Raw genomic sequence first — 16,632 nt, 5'->3', positions numbered from 1 at the left:
TGTCTTCTTCCCTTGTGTTGCTTTTGCCTTTCTATAAGGTTTCCCATAATCTTGCTCAGAAGACCAGCAATTCACAGGCTGCTTGGAACTTCTTTCTTTTAGGATTTGCATGTCCCTTAAGTTGTGCTGAACTCAGGTATTGATGCCAGATGTTTCCTATGCCTGTCTCAGCTTAGTAACTTCAGTAGCTTAGGTGTTCTTTTTCATTGGTGTTCTGTGACATGTGGAGCGGCAAATCCTGGACTAGCCTTCACAGTTTCATTCAGTTCTTGGGGTGGGGGGGGAAAGGTGGGTTATAAAGCTCTCCATCAGTCTGTTGTTCTCAACTCTAGTCATGCTGCTGGTAACATGCACGCATGTCTCGCCCAAGAGAAGAGTACTTCATGAAGGAAGGGGTTATTGTTGCCGGTCATCTTTTTTACAGTTTTCCTTTCTGCACAGAGCACAGGAAATGAGACAACTATGGAGGAGGAGCTGGGCCTTGTGGGAGCCACAGCTGATGACACCGAGGCTGAGCTCATCCGCAATATTTGTGAGAAAGAACTTCTAGATGGTAAGTGCAGCTGCCATCGAGGAGTACTGGTTCCTTCTGCCTGTGTGAAAGAACAGGTATGGTGGGTAACAGATCCAGAAGGAGGAAGGCTGTTTCCTTCAGAAGGAAATGCTGTAATTTTTTGTCTGGTGTCAGTTTCAATGTAGGCTGTCTGTTTCTTTGCTCTGCCTCTCTGGAGGTGGTTTTTCAATGGTGAAAGTGAGTCAACCAGTTTCTATAGTTTGCAGGAGTTCTGGGATATATTAAGTCATTGTTCTTAAAGAGGGATGCACCAACAGTGCTCTCATACTTGCTGTCTTTATCCCCGCTTTCTAGGGAAGCACCTGTTCTCTGCCTTTGTTCCACTGGTGCTCAAGATCTGCAACAACCCTGGGCTCTACAGTGATTCGGCGCTCTCGGCTGCTGCAGCCCTAACTCTTGGCAAACTCTGCATGATCAGGTAATGCCTAGCCATGCCAGTGTTGCCTTCCCAGCCTTCCTGGTACTAAAGCACAAGCAAATGTTGCAACTCCTTTCCTGTGGAGAGAACAAACACAAAAGTGCGTTCATAGTTTTTTATTTTTGTGTGTTGTGTTCGTGTGTCTGCTCTCTGTGAGATGGGATTTTGGTATCTATGCTGCCTTTTCTGTACTGTATCTCATCAGCTCCGAGTTCTGTGACTCCCACTTGCGCCTGCTGTTCACTATGATGGAGAAGTCCACTCTGCCTGGTGTGAGATCCAACCTCATTATTGCAGCAGGAGACCTGGCCATCCGTTTCCCCAACCTGGTGGAGCCTTGGACATCGCATCTCTATGCCAGGTAATGCTACACTCATTGCTGGGAGAGGACAAGTGATGAGAGCTCTGTGGAAGGGTGACACTGGGCCTCCAGATGGTGACAATGACCCAGGAAACCAAATTTGAAGGTGTCAGTGCAGGGAGACAACGGACCTGGGCTGTGGAGTAGGCTGTGGGTATCGGTAATTTAAAGATACTCAGCTGCTTTCTGTGGTAACTATATGCTTCTGTCAGGTTGCGGGACCCCTGCCCAAGCGTGAGGCAGACAGCTGGACTGGTGATGACTCACCTCATCCTCAAAGACATGGTAAAGGTGAAGGGCCAAGTGAGCGAAATGGCAGCTCTGCTTATAGACCCAGAGGAGGCAATCATGGGAGTGGCTCAGAACTTTTTCAGTGAACTCTCCAACAAGGCAAGTGGATGCTCAGGGACCTTAGTTCACAAGTGTGGGGAAGGGCTGGTGGAGGCTGGGTCAATGACACAAGAGTTGAGTCCTGGAGAAGGTGTGTTAGTGGTGTAGAGCAGCTGTCTGTCCCTCTGTGTTGCCTAACTGAGGGTAGATAAAGGAAATTTTGCAACATGAGTTTTGTTGGAACCCTGATGTTGCTGAATTTGACTTCATCTGTTCACATCGGAAGGCAGGCTCTAAGCCAGTGCTTTGTCCCTTTGCTTTCTTGCATACGCCCAGCACAGGGTTGGGAACAGTTTTCTGCAGGTTACCTTTAGGCCTTACAACAGGGTTCCCTGACCTTATGGCTCAGGCAGTGCACTATCTCTGAAACCTTTCAAAGTTGTTCTTGGCTGTATGACATTGAGATACTTAAATTGAAGCAGTTACAGCCCAAGCAGGGTAAGAATAGCAACAGCATTACCCCCTGTTACTGTTCATTCAACATGAAGGCTGCTGTGAGCACCTCAGAGTTTGAGATTTACTGCCTGAGAAACTGCAATGATACGGGGGCTTTACTATCTTGGCTTGCTCTATTAAAAGCAGATCCAGCCACCTGACTGCCCTGACTTCCCATCTCTGCAGTGTCTATGACAAAATCACGCAAAAGCAGTGGAAAAGGAATCTGAATTGGACCTTTTCAGGCAAGATGGGAGTCAGTTCCTTGAGCTGAACTGCTGTGCAAGTTTCCTTTATCAGGAAGCTTTTGTGTTGGGTTGTGACAAGGCTGGAAAGCAAAGAAACTGCATCCAAGTCTGCCAAAGAGCAGAGCTGTTGCAAACCAAGGGTTGTTAGTTGGTTAGGTTCCCCCCTGCTGCCCTTATCTTCAGCCAAGTGGTCGCGGATAGGTTTGGCTGGCTGTGTACAGCTCGTTTCAAAAAGCTGGCATTTTCAGTCAGTAGATTTGGGGTGGTGAGAAGGGAGGTAATTTTAAGTGGGCAGCTTATTTGGCTTGACTCCAGCTGTCCTTCACAATTCTGTATCTCATGTAGAACCTTGTATTCTGCACAGGGTAATGCCATCTATAACCTGCTTCCAGACATAATCAGTCGCCTCTCAGATCCTGACTGTGGCGTAGAGGAGGAATCCTTCCACATTATTATGAGGTATTCTGCGGTTAAAGAAATCTCTTTTGGCCAGGACTATGTTTATGCAAAGAGGATGTCAGATCCAGGGAAGAGAAACTACAGTGACATATTGTCGTGATTTAACCTCAGCCAGCAGCTAAGCACCAGGCAGCCACTCACTCACTCCCCGCCCACCCAGTGGGATGGGGGAGAGAATCGGGGGGGAGGGGGGGGAAGCGGGGGGTGTAAAAATAATGGGTTGAGATAAAGACAAATTAATAGGAGAGAAAGGAAGAAAATAATAATGATGATAATAAAATGACAAGAATAAAAGAATTGGAATATACAAAACAAGTGATGCACAATGCAATTGCTCACCGTTCGCCAACCAATGCCCAGTTAGTCCCCCAAGCAGTGATCTGCCCTCCTGGCCAACTCCCCCCAGCTGATGTACTGGGCATGACATCATGTGGCATGGAATATCCCGCTGGCCTGTTTGGGTCAGCTGTCCCGGCTGTGTCCCCTCCCAGCTTCTTGTGCCCCTTCAGCCTTCTTGCTGGCTGGGCATGAGAAGATGAAAAATCCTTGACTTAGTATAAACACTACTTAGCGACAACTGAAAACATCAGTGTGTTATCAACATTCTTCTCATCCTAAATCCAAAACATAACACTATACCAGCTACTAGAAAGAAAACTAACTATCCCAGCTGAAACTAGGACACATGTACAAAATGCTTTTTCCAGTTGTTCTCCTTGATCTGACTTTTTCAGTCTGTGTATGAAATGGAGTCATGCTGGGGGAATCGATTCACATAGTTGGGAGTGAGGAGAGACTCCACAAAGAGTTTCCACTAGCCCATTCAAAATGACTTTCTCTCTAGAAAAGCAAAACAGTTGGTTTTATACATGGGAATGTGGCTATGCAACATTGGGACAAAACAACAGATTTTAAAGACTGCCGCCTTTGTCAATTTGGTGGCCTACTGGATTTTTGTAAGCAATTTTAGTAAAGCTGTAGTTAAAGTAACAGGTTTGGGTTTGGTTTTCTTAGTTTTGTTTTTGGTGTTTTTCAGGCTTTTTTTTTTCCCAACAAAGCCTTACTCCATAGTATAGAGACATACTGGAATATTTCGGTCTGAGGGTATTGGTTGTTCATAGGCAGCACAAAGAATGTCTTTAGTGGTAAATTACAATAAAATCTCCAGTGATTTTTTCAACTAGTCTTTCTGTCCACAAGAATCCAGTACCTTTAGGAAGACGGATGTAATTTTGGACAGGTAGGAATTGCAAGGCACAGAAAAGGTCTATTAGTGAGGCTGAAATTGAGACTGAAAATAATCCATGGCTGCAAAAGTAGATGGATGTTTTGCTTCAGCTTTTAGTAAGGAGGGTAATGTGAAATAATGGGAAATGCAGCATGTGGCTAGTGACAGCACATGTAGAAGGGAAAGTTAATGTCTGAAGTGGAAGCAAGTGGAAGTGGCTTATGCTCCAGGGATACTTGCCAAAGTGGAGAATAGGGAGGTGTAAAAAAGATAGGGGTAGTGGGGGGACAATCACTGTTAAAAGACTCTTGTGGAGAATGAGAGGGTTACAGTAATAACTGAGATGAAAACTAGCAGAAAAAGCATAAGGTTGAATGTTTAGAAATTGTTTAACCTCTTCTGTAAAGCGATGGCTAAAGTTAGAGATGTATTCCCCTTGCTATTTTAGCAGTCAAGTTATTTCTGGTTTACATATAGGGAAGCGTTAATAGTGCTGGTGAGACCTTGCCTGGAATGCTGCCATGGTCCTGGTCACTTCAGTTAAAGAAAGATGAATTGATGCTGGAACAAATGCAAAGGGAGGACAGTTGAGGATATGGCCTCTGTTCCATATCTAGAAAAGAAGCTTGATGTGATGGTGGTAGATATAACAAAGACTAAACAAGGATGTGCTTGGAGCACTTATATCAAAGCCAGTGGCAACCTGACTGAGCTTAAGTTAACAGAAATGTTGGTACAAGAAAAAGGGAGGCCAGCAGAACCTTCTTAATAAATAGAAGTTATTCAGTGATTTCTATGAGGACGTCATGCAAAATGCAGAAGTACTTAACTTAAAGTTCATGTCTCTCTATTCCTCAAGAAGCTAAGAAGAACATGGGATCGGGTCAGCATGTAAGTTCTGTTAGGCTTTGTTCCCACTTCAGTGCAAAGTAACGCTCATTTTTCCATTGATCCAAAATACAGCAACACACCTTCAGCAAATTAATAATAAGCAAGTCACAAGAATGGTTTTGAAGGGAGAAAAAAAAAAAATACTGCATGCCACCTCACTCTCCTCAAGGTCTGCTCGTCAGACATACTAGTCTGCGAGCACAACTTGTGAAGTGAGGAGATTGTCTGGAGGTGTTGCATGCTCTTAAAACTAGATGGAAGGAGCTGATCAGAAATCAACACTGCAGCCTTTTCAGCATCCCTCCTACCTCAGGCCTTACACAGACATTAGCACTTCTTACTCTGGTCCTACAAGGGTCTTTGCTTTAGATGGGTTTCTTAGTTTCATCCTAGGCAGATGCTATTATGCAAATATGCAGTTTTAATTACATGTTATACCATAGCAGCTGTCCCCCAACAGGGAAATATATATATGCTTATACCTTCTCCTGAACTGAGTCTGAGGCATGCAGAGCAATCTTGTCATCTTTTGGAGGACCACCTAGCTGATCACTGGATAGGATAGCTGCAGGCCTCCCTTGGTGTAGGCAGAAAGGGGGTTTTCTCTCTGGGCTTTCAACAATGGCATTTTTTTTCCATTGCAGACATCTATTCTCATATATTACAAAAGACAAACAGACAGAGAGCTTGGTGGAGAAACTTTGTCAGCGATTCCGGACTGCCAGGTGGGTTGCAATTCTAATTTTCCTGAGAAGCAAGTCTGCTTCTTGGGAATTGTTGTAAGAAACTAGCTTGTATATGGTGGTTGTAACAGGTTCCCATCATATCTTCATGTGCCAAAGTGACAAATGCTGAGATAACCTGGATTAGGTGTCCCCTCCCTTTTTTTTTTTTTTTCCCCCTATCTTCTAGAAATACATGAATAAATATGTATAAATTAAGGCTTCTGGTCTTATTACACTGTGATTGGCCCTTCTCCCTTCACTCCTTTCTTAGGGAAAAGGTTTTGTGATAATTTAGATCTGCATTAGAGCTGAGCAAGGAGACATCCCACATGTGGCTCTTACGCACCTTTGTGGTCCTTCTCCACAGGCTATTCCCTTGCATCTCAGCTAAGAAATCAGTGTGTTCAACTGAGAAGTTGGGATCTCCCCTGCAGTCCTGTCTGTTGATACAGGCCTGTCCTTGTTCTGCATGTGTGGGCTGCTCAGTACTAACTCTATGCCTGGAACTCTGTTTTCTTATTCAAGGGCTTGTGTCACTACACACTTGGTCCTTTGCTCTGTTCTGTCTGCAAAATGTGTATGCCTTGCTCATGGTGCTGATTATGGAGTACGTAGTGCAGGACCCATCCTGTGAACCTGGGATATCATTTTGCTTCCTGGGTTTTGGGGCTATTTTTGTTGCTTCTTTCCCCCTGCTTCCCAAGCTGTAACTTCACTGACCCAGATGTGCTTCCTGCCCCCTCCCCCCCAAAGAAAGATAGTAGAAATTTATCTGCCTCTCTGTCATGTACTTTCAGTGATATCTTCATTTTACCTTCCACTGGCTTTGGTGCATCCTGCCTTCCTCCATTCCTGTGGTTTTCCTTCTCCATCATTGTGGCTTTGCCCTTGAGGTTTAACCTGTGTCTGCTTATCTTGGCCACTTGTACGCAGTGCCTGAGCGTGTGACCTGCTCAGCTGCCTCAGGGAGTTGCATATTCCCCAGAAATATTTGGATTTTGTTTCCTGAGCTGGAGTGGAGAGTGGCCCCTCCCTCCAAAATTGTCTCCCAGGAACACTGGTGAGCTCTTCACGTTACAGTCGTGAAGAGCCATGTCTAGACATTACTAAAATGTCCTAATATTTCTGTACCACGAAGATGATGAGTTTAATGCACACTAGCAGTAATGCTAGAGTGAGACTCTCACTCCAGGCTAAAACAGGAGCTTATCAGAAAAGATTTGACAGCCACCGTCACTCTCCTCAGCATTTCTGGAGATCTAAACGTAGCAACATGCCAGGTATCGTTCAGACTTTAAATGTGGAAACACCTGGATGCTGCAGCTTTGTGCTCCATCTGTCTGCATTTGGACAGTGTGTTCTGAGAGAGCACATGCAGGACAGACTTCCGGCCCTCTGTTTTGTATGTATTAATAATAGGGGCTTCAGCCTCGCTTTTTTCCTCCTGTTCCATCACAGTGAGCTACATTAATGATGTTAGTTTGCTTTTTTTTTTTTGCCCCGCCCCTCCCCCCCCCCTTTTTTTTAAAGTAACTTTTGCTGGAATTTGAATGTAGTCCTCCTTTGATACAGCAGTTGTTATTTGTTCACTTTCTATGTTAATGAAAATGGCCTCCTTTATGTAACTGGCCTGTAACTGGCCAGGAAAGACAGTCTCAAGGAGAAGCTGTATTTGATGTTCTCTATCTCAAACATGCAAAAATGAGCAGCCAGGTTTTTTTTATTATTTGGTTGAAATAAGGCCCTTCAAGAGGAGTTCCCATCTTACTGAGTGCAATTTTTCCTCATAGCCAGCAATAACTTCTGACACTTTTTAAACAAGTGACTGTGTTCTTTGACAGTGAAGCCTTCATGTTTTTCTGACAGACACTAAGTCAGTGTCTTTGGAATACAGCCGTGGCTGTGTATGATACGGCATGGCACTCCATAACTGACCTGTAACAGAACAACTTGAATCTCACATCCTGCAGGGCAGAAGCACCTGCAGAAAATGCTTTATCTTCATGTGCTGTAGTTCTAGGTAGGATGTACTCATCCTTGCACACCCCTGTTCACAAGAGCTAATGGCAATCTTTGTCTTTCCCAGAACTGAGCGTCAATATCGGGATCTGTCCCACTGCCTTACTCTGCTTCCCCTCTCAGAACGGGGCCTTCACAAGCTGCAGGACAACTTTGACTGCTTTGCAGACAAGCTCCAAGACCCAGCTGTTTACAGTTGTTTCCAAACTGTGCTGGTTCGATTTCGCAGAGCGGGCGGCAAACCTGAAAATAAAGTAAGGATGGGGAGCAAGTGTCCAGGCCAGGAAAACAATTGGTTTTTACACACAATGATTGGAAAGCCCTGCAGTTCTCCATTTTAAGCAGGCTACTCCTCACCCCTACCAATTTACAATTTATCAGAGAACTTGATGGCAATTCTGCTATGGATATAATACTTCTTTCCCCCCCCCCGCCTTCTCTCTCTCTCTCTCTCTCTCTTTTTTTTTTTTTTTCCTTCCTTCTTTCCCCACTGTGTTACATCTCCATCAGACTCTGGCTGAAGAGCTGGAGCAGAAGCTGTCTGCCTCCCATAACCGAGGGCTGGATTCAGCAGAGACATGCCAGAAAGGTAGCAGAACTCCAATGCCGGAGCCGGCCAAGCAGAAACCAACAGGAGGTATGTTCCTTTTGTGAGACTGCGAGACCGCAGGCTTCCCCCGATCTTACAATCCAGCAGAGACACCTAGGGACTTTTCCTCACCCTTACAGACAGAATGGCTGCTACCTTTCTCTTTTTTTTGTTGTTTTTTTTCTTGGCAGGTTCACGCCGCCAGCCCCTGAGCACAGCCAACAGGGATGATGATTTTGTCACACCCCAGCCTCGCAACTTCCGAAATCAAAAGCGTGCCCAAAAGCGCCCTCCACCCAAAAAAGCTGTTATCACCTTCTCCAGTGATGAGGAGAACAGCTCTGAGGACGGTAAGGCATTGTACATGTATGCTCAAAAGGTGAAAGTGGAGAAAGACTGTAGATTTGGTCTAACAGGGATGTTCTTTTGGTAATGGGCAGAAGGTGTGTGGGGCTTCAGAGCACTGCCTAGGTAGCCTGTAGCTTTCCCTGTTCAAGGCAGTGGAGTGCTGGTTATTGACACATTTTACTCTCTTTAGAGCTATCGGCAGAATTAACAGAGGAAGAAACCCCCACCAAAACAACTCCCATCACCAGATCTTCAGCCCGCCGGCTGCGCTGAGGGAACCATCTGCCACTGTCTTTAAAAATAAAACTTCTTTTTTTGCAGTAGTCATCTTCTGTTGTCTGAACTACCCCATAATATGACAGTGCTTTAAATGAGGACAAAATGGAAGTTACACAGCAGGCTAAAGCAATTCCAATCCTATCTTTGTGGAGATTATTAAAAGAAAGGCAGTGATGAACATAGCTGCAGCTTTGAGTTGTTTTGCCCTGGCTTTGCAGGTGAAAGTAAGCTGCTCTGATTTAAAAAAAAAAAAAGTCATCTTTGGAAGAAAGTCTTTCTAAGAAGAGCCCAACTAACCACCGAGTACAAAATGCTTATTCCCTTCCCATTTTGTACATGGTTATAAGTATACCATCCAGCTTCTCTTAATACAGGACCAATATAATTTTGCTGAGTTTAGGCCTTTTTATATCTGATCCTTTTTGAAGCTCTTGCCCTGCACAGCCCAGCAGGGCTTTGAGGGGAAGTCACCTGCATCTTTTTCTTGTACAGATCTCCTCAAAGAAGAGTTGAGCAATTGGGGGGTGAGGAGAGAGGGAGAAAGGCTGACTTAGACTGTAGCTAGAGCGCTTCAACCGAGAATGTGCAAAGTGAGTAGGAAAAAAAAATACAACATTTAAAAGTTTTTAAAAGAAAAAAAACAAAGAAACAAACACTTTAGAATTATCTTTGTTCAAGTTACCAAGTATACTGGTAACATTGGTTGTCTCACTGCACTTTTTGGAATGTATTTGCTGTGAATCCAGTTATGTTTCAAGTAAGACTGGTACTTAAGCTCTTTCCTTCCAGGAATGCCACATTGGTGTCCAAGTCAGTCCTGACATTTCTTGGACTGCCATGTGAACATTTCTTGGACTGCCATGTGAACATTAAGTGCCCTAAACTTGAATTTGTGCTAATCACATAAACAACCTTTAACCCTCCTCTCTCACAGGCAAACTGGCATTTGTCCCAGAGCTACTAGTACAGAATTATTTCCTCTTACCTGCCAGTTGCCTAGAAAGCAGACTAGGCGCTAGCTGGACAGGTTCCTGCAGGTCTTCTGCATTCTCTGTCTCTGAGGTTCTACCAAGTTCCTGCAGTTGTCATCGTTGCCCTCGGTTCGCCAGCAAGTAGAGCCTGCTGCTCAGTTCTCCTCTGGCCTGGCTGCATAAGTAGTGATAAAAAACTGCTGTAGCTTATTTTGATCCCTGTATTAAAAAAAAAAAAAAAAAAAAAAAGAGAGAAGAAAGCATATTAGAAATTGCATAGCTTTGCATTGGCCTGGGAATATGGGGGGTTTGTGCTAATACCTGAATGGACATAAACATGTCTACTTGTTTCTACAAGCATTTAATGAGGGAATGATGGGGTGACAGGTGTATTTACAGGGCTGGGACGTGCGGACCAAACACCACACTTGAGTCCCAGAACTGGGTAGAAACACCTGCCCTCTTGCCGCCACTAGTGTAACAGCCAGATACCAATATACCCTCCCCAACTCCAGAGCACCCCAGTAAGAACAGGACGATGGTGCAATACAAAGATCAGAAAGCTACAGCAATGTCCCTCTCTCCCATCCTCCCTGATAAAATATTCAGTGAAAGCTACAGGAGACAGAGGCAGCAGCTACAGCATTAACAGTAAATACAACAGAGTCATACATGCTGTATGTGATTCCCCCACCACCACCCACAGGGTATGTCACTCACAAATGGGAATGAAAGAAAAAGGACAGCATATATGGATTTCTACCCAGGCTCAAGGCTTGACAAGTCTGCAATAAATCTTGCATATATATGAGATAATACGTTGACAACACTGCAGTGAGGGAGATGGGAATGGGTGGCTGGAGGGAGCGAGGTGGCCATAAGTGTCTAAGCATTGGCTTACCTTCAGGCCATGCTTTTCCACTACAAGTGGTTAAACCTTTTCCTTCAGGAGAGCTGCGCAGCCACCTTTCTGAGACGGAAGGAGGGTTTGGCAGTCAATGACTGGACTGACACGGTGGCTCCTCCACTGCTTTGCAGTCCGTCTTTTGCTCTTTCCTGGGCACAGCACTGCCTGGTCAAGCGAGAGCAGAAGGTCAGTGAGCGGGAGCTGCTGTTGGTCCCTTTCTGCAGGCTGTTCAGGTGGAGCATCCCCCTCTCCTCACTGGCCTCTCCTGGCATGGGAGGAATTAGCGATCCTGTGTCATGGAGAAAGCAATTCATGAAGCAAAAAACCAAGAGGGGTTTGAACAGCTACGCAGCGGCTGCTGCCTTAAGCAGCTGGTTGCTGCCCTTCTGTTCCTCACAAGCGGCTGTTTCAGTGGCTGCTGCAATGACCAGGAATTGCTACTGAAGGAGTAATCCCATTCCCTCGCTTCTGAGGCAGTGGGATTACTCAGTGCCAAGATCAGTGGCATTTCCAGTCTCTGAGGAACTCCTGACCACGGTGGGCTCCAAACTCCTACGTGTGGTACCAGTGGAATGATGTGAATATCATCCTTGCTTCCAGAGCCCACAGCAACCATCAGCCCTTTCCCTCACTGTGGGCCAAGGGTTGTTCCCCCAGGGTACTGCACCCAGTTCCTAGTCCTCCCACTCTCCAGTTGCCCTGCTCCTTTCCTTTATAAGCAACTGTTTGTAAAAGACTGATTGTGATTCAGCAGGAGACCACTTTTCCAGTGGTCTTGCAAGCTCTAGAATTGGTGCCCCAGCATCAGAGGGGGAAGGGTTTTTGCAGAGGAAACTTGTTAGCACCAGAGAGGAAAGGACAATAACCTATTTGAGTCAGAAAACTGGGGCAATCGGGGACTCGTCTGCCAAAGCCTTTTCACTTCACAGTCATTGCCAGGACATGTCAGAGCAACTATTCAGTTCTACTGCAGTCCCAGCAAGGATCTGGGACACGGAGCAGCTGCAACTTCACGGCACCTGAGTCACTGAGCACCTGCAATTTATCCAAGCTTTGCTGGATTTGCAAATTTGCAAGAGAATTTGTAAACTTTGTCTCCGAAGTTTCTTGCTTGGCATGGGACAATGATCACTCCTTCCCTCTTGCTAGCCTCAGCTTTTGGTGGACCCAAGGGGGAGACTGGTCACTTGAGAGCTCAGAGTCTGTCCATCCCTGCAGGGCTCAGTCTGCGTGCAAGTGGGCTGGAATTTGGAGCAGTTGCAAACACATTTCTGGCATTCTTCTTGCAGTATGGGGGCTATCACGTTCAAGGGCTGCCAGATCAAACCACCACTACATTTCCTATCAAAACCAAAGCGTTGTTGCTTTTATACTTACCTTTCGCTCGGGAAAGAGCTGACTCCTGGAAGCGGTGCGTTCAACCTGAGGTGCATCTGCCTGCAGCTGTCTTGGCAGGAGCATGAATACTCTAGCGGGCTGACTCAGCTGCTTCTGGATGGTCGGATGTGACTAGGAAGTACAGAACAACATCCTCTGAGACATCTTGCATGTGGGATGAACACGTGCTTGCTTCCCATCCTCCTTCCTCTCTCTCCCACCCCTCCAAAACTTTCACACCGCAAAGCACCGTACCCTACTGCATCCAGCACACGGAGGGGCTGGCTGCGCACACGCATCCCACGCTCCGTTTGTGCACGAGCACCCCGTCCGAATCCCCACGTGAACAGCACATCCCGTGACTCTCCAGCAGTCACCTGTGCTTTGTAGTTTAAAAAGCTGGTATGAAAGTAATCCTGTTCCCCATTAAATGTCTTGCTGGAGGCCGTTAACCGGGGCCTAGGGAGCCCCTCCATTTGCCGGCGTCCCCTCGAGAGCTGGCCCAGGCGAGGCAGTGACAGGGGACTGCCAGACAGGATCACCAGAGCATTGCTCTGGAACCAGCACCACCCACGGGTCGCAGGTATTGGGTAGAGCTAACATACTTGGATGCCCCCACCTGTGCAAAGTCTCTTTTGCTTCCAGTGTCAATGCTCTGGACTGAAGCCTGAAGTTTCACTTTTCACGGACTGGATGCAAAATGGTTCGTATAACTTTCTGGCTCCTCGGGCAGGGAAGAAAGGGACCCACAAATCTGCATCTCTGAGTGCAAAATGCTGGGAAGGAAGGGAGGGAAGGAGAGGAAGAAAGACAGGGCAAATATCTGAACCGTGACTTTTGTTATCTCTGCAAAAGACTTCTTTTTTCTAATTGTCTTCTTTCCTTAAAAAAGAAATAAACAAAAGCAGGCAGCAGAACACTGCCTGTCAAGTTTTGACCCAACGGCTCTGTGCAACAGTACTGAAGAAAGGGAAGTTGAAGGTGTTATTAAACTCACCCCAGCACACCCACTACTCATCCTGCACTGGGGTACAGTCCCCCCATTCCTCTCCCCTGACAAACTTTCCTGATTAGTTTCTGTCTTCACACCCAGGCTGACTTCTGCACCCTGATCTCCAAACAGTGACCTCATTGCCTTGTTCAACTGGTGAGAAACTACAGTAAAATGGGAGAGGTAAACAAAGGGGGGGGAACTAATGGCCAGAAGATTTAGGAGGTAGGAATCTGCTCCTTGCCGTCCCGCTTCCATTGTGCGCCTGAGCTTGAGAAAATGCAAGCTGAGCCTCGACAAGCTCTTTTCTGTGCCGGTTCCTCTGGAAACTCAGCCCGGCCCTCCAGATGGTGACTCAGGACAACCAGCCTGCAAGTTATATGCCCGCTGGTACTAGACCCACACACCCGTCACCGCTACAAATCCCGTAGAGTTAGCGCTGGAATTCACACACCTTCTGCAGCAAGAGCTCTTCATTCCCAGGCCAACCGGCTCACCAAGAAATAAATCTTAAAAACGAAAGCCTGTATTGTCACGGAGCTGAATTTGTGTCAGCTCTGTGCAGCCAGCAGTGTGCCTACCACTAGCTGAGCTGTAGTTCATGCTCGCGCTGATTAGAGAAATAGCATTAACAGCACTCTGCCTACGAGGACTATGTTCAATATCACTATACAATGCAGCCTTCAATATCCTCCTTTGGGACGTGTTTCAAAGTGTCACCCCATTCCTGACCCTGACAGATACCTCCAGGTTCTGGCCAGCAGCAGCTCAACTCACATCTATCTTCCCAGACACTCAGTAAACACCTTTGTGTCCTTTTTCTTTAGAGGAAGGGGTCTTGCTGAGCTCACCCTGAAATATATCACCCTGGACAAAAGGGCTGAAAGGTTAAGGAGCTCCGGGGGGTAGTTCAGCAGAGAGCTGGGGGCCAGGCGCCTGCCAGAACCAAAGCTATAAAGGCAAAGAGGGGCTAGGGACCGCATCCGACACGGATGCTGCAGGTCCTGCCTCGCCTCCCACAAGCCCTGGGATAAGAAGAAGATGCTGGGGCTCCAGTCGTGGCCTTGCTCGCTTTTCCTCCTCTTAGTTCTCCTCTCTGCCAGCGTTCAGACCGTGTCCTTACCAGGACAGAGGCTACAGGTAGGACGGACTGGGAGAGAGCTGAGGGAGGTTTCAGGAGCGGAGGGGAAATTTGGGGAGGTCGTGTTTGAACCTGGAATGAGCGGTGGTCCCAAATTCCAGCTACCGGAGGCTGCTGTCTAGTCCCACCGCTCCCTCCCTCCCCTTCAGTCCCACAGCCTCAGCTCTAGGGTGATTGCATCTTCATAACCCAGCTCTTAAGGAGCAGCGGCATTACAAGACAGCAGGCAGACAAAAGCTTTTTAGTGCTCTCTGGTCTGGGGCAGGCTGCCCGCGGGACTCCCCACATTGCCTGCAGAGGCTTTTAATGGTGAAGAGATTGGTCCTGTCTAACTCCACCCTGCGTCAGCAGCCACCAGAAATTACAGTCGTGTCCCTCATCATGTTCAGTGCCTGGTTCTGACGTCCCGGATGGAAGGTGCATCCTGCTAGGCCGGGATTTTCACTCCTAAGCTCGTTATTACCCCCCAGTAGCCCCCCTTTAAGGCCAAGAGCCCCGGTCAGGATGCCAGCTAAGAGCTTCTTCACTTGGTTAGTAAATCTTTTATCCTCAGCAATTACAGCAATAATACTTCTGGCTTTCAAATCTACCCAGCTCCCTCTTACTCAGACCGTAACCTGCGCCCCAACACCTTGCCTTCACGTCACCCTGGGAAAGCTACAGGGAAGTAGTTAGGACGTGAACTAAAATCACAAGACTGATCCTGCTATGACTCACCGCTTTCACTCCTCGCTGAAGATGCCCGTGTCCGCTTCAATTAACTCGTTACCGAAAAGAGCTGCACAAAGGCATCTTCAGCCTTAGCTCAGCACCCACGTGAGGGACAGATGTGGAACGGCTACCACAGGCTGCTTCCCTGGGCAGCCATGCCATGCCTCTGCTGCGCCCGATGTACTACTTCCCAACCCTCGTCTCCCTACAGCCGGAGGCTGTCGGCAGTGCCGGGGGTGTACGATCTGCACGTACGCGCCTGCACAGATAACCTAGAGGATTCCCAGAAGATGGGGAGTCCCCCTTCCTCACCCCGGCTCTGCTCCTGCCTCCCCCTCATCTTTAGCAGCAGGCATTTGGGGCAGGTCTGTCCTCCCCACCAGCCCTCTGGAAAAAAAAAATAATAATAGATGCCACACAGCAGTCTGAGCACATGGAGGTGCTCAGCATCAGCAAAAGGAGCAAGGACTGAAGCCTGTTACCTTCCAAGTATGGGGCGCGGAGGGGATGCTTTGACAAGAGCAGGGCAACCTGCAGGCAGGCAGAGGCTCACAGCAGCTGCCTGCCTGCTCTTTTGGACAGCAAAATCATTTCAGGCTGCAGGAGGGGCCGGTCTAGCCCTTCACTGTGTCTGGATGCAAGGTCACAGGCACAGCGCCTGTGCGCTGGCACCATTTTATGTCCCTCCCGAGCCCTAAGGAAGGTGTGAGCAGTGGGGTGCGAGGGGGTACAAGGCTTATCGCCGGGAGCACAGGAGACCCCTGCGCTCACCCCCTTCTCCTCTGTTTATCCCAGATGCTTCTTTCCCAGTTGCTGCCCCTGGAGCCCGAGTCCACGCTGGCTGAAGAGGATGCGAAGGAGGGGTCCAGCTTCGGCCCTCCGTCACTCTCCTCCACCCTCCCCTTCCTCCCCTCCGGGGCTAGAGCTGCCCGTCCCTCTCTCTGGCGCAAGACCCTCGCCGGTCGCAAATGGGCACTGCCTGGAGATTGGGCCTGGAAGGCCGTGCCTAGGGGCTGCTTTGGGCTGAAACTGGACCGGATTGGGACCTTCAGTGGTTTGGGGTGTTAGTCTCGGAGGGGGGGGGGCCGAGGTGAGAGGGCCAGCAGCGAGGGCTCAAACAAGCGGGCAGGGAAGAAGTAAGGGGAGACCTGAGAGCACGGATAGCGGGGAGGACCGGGAGCGAGGGGATGAGGCCAGCAGGACAGGCTGCGGGACCACCACCTGCCCGCAGCCGGGGCAAAGGCTGGGACGCGGGACCACCCACACTCACTGGGGTTGTGCTGGGGGCCCAACCCAGGGTGCGAGAGCAGGCAGGCTGCGCGCCGCTGGGCGGCTCACCAGCCCCACTTCTCCGGAGAAAGCCAGAGAAGGAGACCCAGGCGCCCGCAGCACCGGCTTGGGAACCAGCGTGGTGAGCCGGCGGCCGAAAACCCCAGAGCTCCTGCCCCAAAGGAGAGCGGTGGCGGTGGCGGGGGAAGCGGCACCGGTGGTACGAGGAGGACCTGTCCGGCTCCACGGCTGCCCCTCGACCGCAGGACCCCCTGCTCTGCCGGCAGCCCCCCTCCCTCCT

At 48.3% G+C, this 16,632-nt stretch overlaps 2 protein-coding genes and 1 long non-coding RNA gene across 5 annotated transcripts in view; 2 read left to right on the top strand and 1 right to left on the bottom strand.

Annotated features, from left to right (window-relative positions):
• The window catches only part of NCAPD2 (non-SMC condensin I complex subunit D2), a 26,270-nt gene extending 17,274 nt beyond the window's left edge, over positions 1-8,996 (top strand). For 2 of the 3 annotated variants that reach the window (XM_049824651.1, XM_049824649.1), the window contains exons 22-31: positions 442-553; positions 869-992; positions 1,198-1,353; positions 1,566-1,743; positions 2,791-2,885; positions 5,649-5,729; positions 7,816-8,002; positions 8,259-8,385; positions 8,529-8,687; positions 8,876-8,996. In XM_049824651.1, coding sequence (XP_049680608.1) covers positions 442-553; positions 869-992; positions 1,198-1,353; positions 1,566-1,743; positions 2,791-2,885; positions 5,649-5,729; positions 7,816-8,002; positions 8,259-8,385; positions 8,529-8,687; positions 8,876-8,958 — 1,302 coding nt within the window. In that variant the 3' untranslated portion in view covers positions 8,959-8,996. Of the gene's footprint in view, positions 1-441; positions 554-868; positions 993-1,197; positions 1,354-1,565; positions 1,744-2,790; positions 2,886-5,648; positions 5,730-6,096; positions 8,003-8,258; positions 8,386-8,528; positions 8,688-8,875 lie in introns of those variants that run through there. The other variant, XM_049824650.1, reaches the window with a different exon arrangement.
• Positions 7,879-15,221, bottom strand: LOC126048992 (uncharacterized). Its single transcript, XR_007509060.1, has 5 exons — positions 15,069-15,221; positions 12,220-12,351; positions 10,837-11,131; positions 9,950-10,154; positions 7,879-7,991 (listed from the first exon to the last, which is right to left on the bottom strand). It is a non-coding gene; the product is annotated as an uncharacterized LOC126048992 (long non-coding RNA).
• Positions 14,220-16,632, top strand: LOC126048991 (C-type natriuretic peptide 2-like). Its single transcript, XM_049824653.1, has 2 exons — positions 14,220-14,350; positions 15,858-16,632. Exons 1-2 carry the CDS (start codon positions 14,252-14,254, stop codon positions 16,128-16,130), a joined length of 372 nt encoding a protein of 123 aa, XP_049680610.1. The 5' UTR covers positions 14,220-14,251; the 3' UTR covers positions 16,131-16,632.

Source organism: Accipiter gentilis, chromosome 21 (genome assembly GCF_929443795.1).
Source record: "Accipiter gentilis chromosome 21, bAccGen1.1, whole genome shotgun sequence".
Classification (NCBI taxonomy): domain Eukaryota; kingdom Metazoa; phylum Chordata; class Aves; order Accipitriformes; family Accipitridae; genus Astur; species Astur gentilis.
Note: the sequence above shows the minus strand (reverse complement) of the source record. Positions and strands in the feature narration are given on the sequence as shown.

What these genes read in the sequence shown, in the direction of transcription:
- LOC126048991 (XM_049824653.1), top strand. Translation starts at nt 14,252, where the DNA reads ATGCTGGGGCTCCAGTCGTGGCCTTGCTCGCTTTTCCTCCTCTTAGTT. An exon ending in TACCAGGACAGAGGCTACAG is followed by an intron (nt 14,351 to 15,857) that starts GTAGGACGGACT and finishes TGTTTATCCCAG; the next exon opens with ATGCTTCTTTCCCAGTTGCT.